General features: G+C 35.0%; 1 protein-coding gene across 4 annotated transcripts in view; it reads right to left on the reverse strand.

The window, feature by feature from the left end:
* The window catches only part of LOC143227851 (neprilysin-1-like), a 93,429-nt gene extending 85,892 nt beyond the window's left edge, over positions 1 to 7,537 (reverse strand). For all 4 annotated transcript variants that reach the window (XM_076459190.1, XM_076459192.1, XM_076459191.1 and 1 more), the window contains exon 1: positions 7,403 to 7,537. In XM_076459190.1, the coding sequence (XP_076315305.1) occupies positions 7,403 to 7,524 (122 nt within the window). In that variant the 5' untranslated portion in view covers positions 7,525 to 7,537. The remainder of the gene's footprint in view (positions 1 to 7,402) is intronic.
* Positions 7,538 to 7,814: the final 277 nt, after the last annotated feature.

The following is a 7,814-nucleotide window of genomic DNA, read 5'->3' on the forward strand; positions in this document are numbered from 1 at the left end:
TTCACCTTTTTTGTTTACAGAAAAACACAGTCATACCCGTCCCTAATTTAGCAGTGTAAGACTAGAGGGAAGGCAGCTAGTCATCATCACCCACCGCCAACTCTTGGGCTACTCTTTTACCAACGAATAGTGGGATTGACCGTCACATTATAACGCCCCCACGGCTGAAAGAGCGTGCATGTTTGGCGCGACCGGGATGCGAACCCGCGACCCTCAGATTACGAGTTGCACGCCTTAACACGCTTGGCCATGCCGGGCCAAATAAGATGTGTTTCAAACTCTTGTAGAATATTTAATTAACACAAATGTCAGACACTTAGAGTAACAAGTTTCGTGTGTTTTGAAGGTAGTTTATACATATGAGTGTTTGTGCTTACGCACACTTTTTATATAGCCTTCACATTTGGGGTGTCAGTTTGCTTAGACTCTGGGGCGAAATTTGTGAGTCTCAAGTTTCTTAACCAATGACGCTGAAACAAATTTTAACAGAAATAATTATGTTTATAAAACAAAGCAGAACAGATTGTGTGCTTATGCGATAGACTGCGGATGTTCACGGGATGATCCCTCGTGTTACGCATTTATTTATAACACATAAATATTTTTCTCACAGACTCATGGGTAATATACACACGCCACAGTTTCTCAGCCTTTTTCTAATACAATATAAATATAATAAATATTATTTAAATAAATAATTATTATATATAAATTGAAAGTAAATTAAATATAAATGTAACGCATTACATATATTTAAGATATTACATATATTCTGTGCAAGAACGACTTCCTTCTTTTTGCAATTAAAATGTGCATTTTACTGTTAGTTCATTACATATGGCGACCTAAATTACAATAATCTTAACTGTAACATAACCTCCACTCATTTGTTTTAGTAACCTTTACATATTTGTTTTAACCGTGAAAATATGAACGTTATCGGACCATATTGCATCAGGCTTAACAACCTGAATTACAAAGTGATTTGCTTTAACAATGAATATGCTTGTTTCTCGTAAAACGTAATTCTTACTGCTTTATAGTTGTTAGCCTTAAGTACGAAGATATCTGTTATCATATTAAAAAGTACAAGTGATATAACCAGCGCTGTTTCTTATTGGGTGTTTATTTTGTCTCTAAAGACACAGATTCTCCACGTAATAGAAACCAGCCGAGAAAGAACATGCTTCAATATTTAACCGAGGAAAACTGTATATTAGACACAAAAGTGTAATGATGTTTGTACGTTGATTAATAAACGTGTGAGATCATTCTTGGTGAATATCCAGCGAGATTGAAATTGTTTTGGCTGGAATTGTCTCGTGTCAGCAATTTACACGTGATTCGTTCCTTTATTATGTTTTCGTTCATAAAACTAAAAATATTGGAAAAAAACTACAGCCTGTTCAGTTTGTATATGTACCTGTGTATTTAACGACATGTGTCTGATGACAATAGTTCATTACTGTGCACGTGTATTTAACGACATGTGTCTCATGACAACAGTTCATTACTGTGCATGTGTATTTAACGACGTATGTCTGGTAACAATAGTTTGTTACTGTGTCTGTGTATTTAACGACATGTGTCTGATGACAACAGTTCATTACTGTGCACGTGTATTTAACGACATGTGTCTGACGACAATAGTTTATTACTGGGCATGTGTGTTTAACGACATATGTCTGATGACAATAGTTCATTACTGTGTCTGTGTATTTAACGACATATGTCTGGTGACAATAGTTTATTACTGTCCATGTGTATTTAACGACATATGTCTGGTGACAATAGTTTATTACTGTGTCTGTGTATTTAACGACATATGTCTGGTGACAATAGTTTATTACTGTGTCTGTGTATTTAACGACATATGTCTGGTGACAACAATTTATTACTGTGTCTGTGGATTTAACGACGACATGTGTCTGATGACAATAGTTCATTACTGTGCATGTGTATTTAACGACATATGTCTGGTAACAATAGTTTGTTACTGTGCCAGTGTATTTAACGACATGTGTCTGATGACAACAGTTCATTACTGTGTCTGTGTATTTAACGACATATCTCTGATGACAACAGTTTATTACTGTGCCAGTGTATTTAACGACATATGTCTGGTGACAATAGTTTATTACTGTCCATGTGTATTTAACGACATATGTCTGGTGACAATAGTTTATTACTGTGCCTGTGTATTTAACGACATATGTCTGATGACAATAGTTTATTACTGTGTCTGTGTATTTAACGACATATGTCTGGTGACAATAGTTCATTACTGTGCATGTGTATTTAACGACATATGTCTGGTGACAATAGTTTGTTACTGTGCCAGTGTATTTAACGACATATGTCTGATGACAACAGTTCATTAATGTGCACATGTATGTAACGACATGTGTCTGACGACAATAGTTTATTACTGGGCATGTGTATTTAACGACATATGTCTGGTGACAATAGTTTGTTACTGTGCCAGTGTATTTAACGACATCTGTCTGATGACAACAGTTTATTACTGTGTCTGTGTATTTAACGACATATGTTTGATGACAACAGTTTATTACTGTGTCTGTGTATTTAACGACATATGTCTGATGACAACAGTTTATTACTGTGCCAGTGTATTTAACGACATATGTCTGATGACAATAGTTTATTACTGTGCATGTGTATTTAACGACATATGTCTGATGACAATAGTTCATTACTGTGTATGTGTATTTAACGACATATGTCTGATGACAATAGTTCATTACTGTGCATGTGTATTTAACGACATATGTCTGGTGACAATAGTTTGTTACTGTGCCAGTGTATTTAACGACATATGTCTGATGACAACAGTTCATTACTGTGCACATGTATGTAACGACATGTGTCTGACGACAATAGTTTATTACTGGGCATGTGTATTTAACGACATATGTCTGGTGACAATAGTTTGTTACTGTGCCAGTGTATTTAACGACATCTGTCTGATGACAACAGTTTATTACTGTGTCTGTGTATTTAACGACATATGTTTGATGACAACAGTTTATTACTGTGTCTGTGTATTTAACGACATATGTCTGATGACAACAGTTTATTACTGTGCCAGTGTATTTAACGACATATGTCTGATGACAACAGTTTATTACTGTGCCAGTGTATTTAACGACATATGTCTGGTGACAATAGTTTATTACTGTCCATGTGTATTTAACGACATATGTCTGGTGACAATAATTTTTTACTGTGTCTGTGTATTTAACGACATATGTCTGGTGACAATAGTTTATTACTGTGCCTGTGTATTTAACGACATATGTCTGATGACAACAGTTCATTACTGTGCACATGTATGTAACGACATGTGTCTGACGACAATAGTTTATTACTGGGCATGTGTATTTAACGACATATGTCTGGTGACAATAGTTTGTTACTGTGCCAGTGTATTTAACGACATCTGTCTGATGACAACAGTTTATTACTGTGTCTGTGTATTTAACGACATATGTTTGATGACAACAGTTTATTACTGTGTCTGTGTATTTAACGACATATGTCTGATGACAACAGTTTGTTACTGTGCCAGTGTATTTAACGACATATGTCTGATGACAATAGTTTATTACTGTGCATGTGTGTTTAACGACATATGTCTGATGACAATAGTTCATTACTGTGCATGTGTATTTAACGACATATGTCTGGTGACAATAGTTTGTCACTGTGCCAGTGTATTTAACGACATATGTCTGATGACAACAGTTCATTACTGTGCACATGTATGTAACGACATGTGTCTGACGACAATAGTTTATTACTGGGCATGTGTATTTAACGACATATGTCTGGTGACAATAGTTTGTTACTGTGCCAGTGTATTTAACGACATCTGTCTGATGACAACAGTTTATTACTGTGTCTGTGTATTTAACGACATATGTTTGATGACAACAGTTTATTACTGTGTCTGTGTATTTAACGACATATGTCTGATGACAACAGTTTATTACTGTGCCAGTGTATTTAACGACATATGTCTGATGACAACAGTTTATTACTGTGCCAGTGTATTTAACGACATATGTCTGGTGACAATAGTTTATTACTGTCCATGTGTATTTAACGACATATGTCTGGTGACAATAATTTTTTACTGTGTCTGTGTATTTAACGACATATGTCTGGTGACAATAGTTTATTACTGTGCCTGTGTATTTAACGACATATGTCTGATGACAATAGTTTATTACTATGTCTGTGTATTTAACGACATATTCTGTGTATTTAACGACATATGTCTGGTGACAATAGTTTATTACTGTGCCTGTGTATTTAACGACATATGTCTGATGACAATAGTTTATTACTATGTATGTGTATTTAACGACATATTCTGTGTAGTTAACGACATATGTCTGGTGACAACAGTTTATTACTGTGCATGTGTATTTAACGACGACATATGTCTGATGACAATAGTTCATTACTGTGCATGTGTATTTAACGACATATGTCTGATGACAATAGTTCATTACTGTGTATGTGTATTTAACGACATATGTCTGATGACAACAGTTTATTACTGTGTCTGTGTATTTAACGACATATGTCTGATGACAACAGTTTATTACTGTGCCAGTGTATTTAACGACATATGTCTGATGACAACAGTTCATTACTGTGCACATGTATGTAACGACATGTGTCTGACGACAATAGTTTATTACTGGGCATGTGTATTTAACGACATATGTCTGGTGACAATAGTTTGTTACTGTGCCAGTGTATTTAACGACATCTGTCTGATGACAATAGTTTATTACTATGTCTGTGTATTTAACGACATATGTCTGGTGACAATAGTTTATTACTGTGCCAGTGTATTTAACAACATATTCTGTGTATTTAACGACATATGTCTGGTGACAATAGTTTATTACTGTGCCAGTGTATTTAACAACATATTCTGTGTATTTAACGACATATGTCTGGTGACAATAGTTTATTACTGTGCCTGTGTATTTAACAACATATTCTGTGTATTTAACGACATATGTCTGATGACAACAGTTTATTACTGTGCCTGTGTATTTAACGACATACGTCTGGTGACAACAGTTTATTACTGTGTCTGTGTATTTAACGACATATGTCTGGTGACAATAGTTTATTACTGTGCCAGTGTATTTAACAACATATTCTGTGTATTTAACGACATATGTCTGATGACAACAGTTTATTACTGTGCCTGTGTATTTAACGACATACGTCTGGTGACAACAGTTTATTACTGTGTCTGTGTATTTAACGACATATGTCTGGTGACAATAGTTTATTACTGTGCCAGTGTATTTAACAACATATTCTGTGTATTTAACGACATATGTCTGGTGACAATAGTTTATTACTGTGCCAGTGTATTTAACGACATATGTCTGATGACAACAGTTTATTACTGTGCCTGTGTATTTAACGACATATGTCTGGTGACAACAGTTTATTACTGTGTCTGTGTATTTAACGACATATGTCTGGTGACAATAGTTTGTTACTATGTCTGTGTATTTAACGACATATTCTGTGTATTTAACGACGTGTGTCTGGTGACAATAGTTTTTTACTGTGTCTGTGTATTTAACGACACGTATCTGATACCTGTAGCTTATTGTTCTAACTTTATGTATAACGTGTGTGGTAACCCCAGTTTATTACTATAACTTTATATGCAATGTGTGTTGTAACCACAACTTATTTCGGTGTATTTGTAGTGTGTGTAAGTAACTTCTTACAATGTTTAAACAAATGAGTAGTATTGAAAAGAAGATATTTTTCCTCCAACATGCCAGTATTAATATTGTGATTCCTGAACTTGTAAAGGATTTTATAAGAACTTGTAAACGATCAACATTTGAATCGTTCCTATTGTACAGTACATTAAGAATGTTTTTATTGTTATACATATAAACTATTGTGAATAGGTTTCAATACTCTCCTTTTGTTTGCTTACAGGGCATGACTAGGTATCTACAAAGTTCGACTCACAATCTGAGGGTCGCGGGTTCGAATCCCTCTCATACCAAACATAGTAAATTCCACCATTCATTGGTAAAAGCGTAGCCCAAGAGTTGGCTGTGGGTGGTGATGACTAGTTACCTTCCCTATAGTCTTAAACTGGTATATTAGGGACGGCTGGCGCAGATAGCCCTCGTGTAGCTTTGTGCGAAATTTAAAACAAACAAACAAATATTACACAAGGGGAGGATCAGAAAGCCACTGCTATAAAGTTGACTCTTGAAAACGCATATATGCATTAAACGTTTTTATTACACAAAATAAAGGTTATTTCAAATATACCTTTAGAACTAAAAACCAAATTGTAAGATGTTGTAATTTTATTTTAAAGCTGACTTATTAATATAGTGGAATGCGGGCACTTCCAACATGTTGAAAAACAGCAAGCTATTCTTTTGGTTGTAAACTAAATCAGCCATTTTTAAGCACAGAAGATAAGCATATTACAACTTAGGTTAATTGTGTTTATATATTTTATTTTCTCCATTGAGAACAATAAGTAAGAGTTGTTGTTTTTTCTTAAACGGCGACCTAATCAATCGGATCGAAATGTACGCCAGCTATCACATATGATGTCATATTTCAGGAATACAAATAGGCTTAGTGGATTCAGTAAAAAAAGAAAATATTTCTGAATGGTGGAGAATTATCACATCAAAATTAGTTAGTAATGTTTGTTTTCATGCCGTTTTTTGATAGGATGTTTGTTTGATTCCACAGTCTGTGTCTGTCTGTTTTAAATAGCGAATCGTTTACTGTTAATTTATGTTAATTGGTCTAACATTGATAAAACTTTTCAAATTAGAAAACAGTTTCGGAAATAATGATCTATGGGAAAAGTTACTCTGTAACTAAACTGTTTTTGTAAAGTTTACCAGTGATATGATCCACATCTTAGAAAGTATTGAGCAGATCTAGGTTTACCCCTTGATAATCATTCACTGCAAAGCACTAATTAGAATAATTAGATGAGATCGCTCATTTTCCATTAAAAATACATAGGGATTCCTATCAGTATTTAGTGAGAGTAACAACAATACTGCTGGTATTTTTGTCTATAATCACATGTTATTAGTGACCCTGTAACCAACAAACCCATGGAAACAAGGGGAACTTGGTGCATGAATAGTTTAGAAAAAACTATGTTGAAAAAAGACGATGGGGTATTTATAGACTCTACTGGCCATTTTAGACTTATAAAAAACACGTGTGAGAAAATTCAATCAAAAATTTCACTCTGAAGATCTATAGAGCTGGTTACCGACAGTGAGTTCTCTTTCAGCAACCGAAGGTGAACCGAGTATGTAAATATTGAACGACAACTTACCTGTATCGTCGGGACAATTCCTCGGTTGTAAACTTAATTTCTTCCATCTTATGTCCGAGGCCAGCGTGGGTGTCGGACCCGCCGGGAGATATCGATACCACAGCTGATTGGTCACGAACCATCCTCGACACTGAAGCGTAGGTGGCAGGGATCGTTTGGGAAAGCTCTTAAGAACGTGACTTATGTGACAAAGCCAGTTCTTCTCCGTGACTTTCGAAAAGAATCGACTCGTCAACTGGCTTCTTCCAGAGCGTTTACTCAGGGGCGATGGTGACAGGTACTCTTTAAATTTAACTTTTAAAACAAAAGTGGAACTGACACCAAATCTTTTTGTTTAACTGTTCCGCTTTTACTATAGCAGGTATCTAATAAACTCTTTAATCTGCTTATCAGAAGTTACATTAAATTGCGA

The sequence above is a fragment of the Tachypleus tridentatus genome, chromosome 10, assembly GCF_004210375.1.
Source record: "Tachypleus tridentatus isolate NWPU-2018 chromosome 10, ASM421037v1, whole genome shotgun sequence".
NCBI lineage: Eukaryota > Metazoa > Arthropoda > Merostomata > Xiphosura > Limulidae > Tachypleus > Tachypleus tridentatus.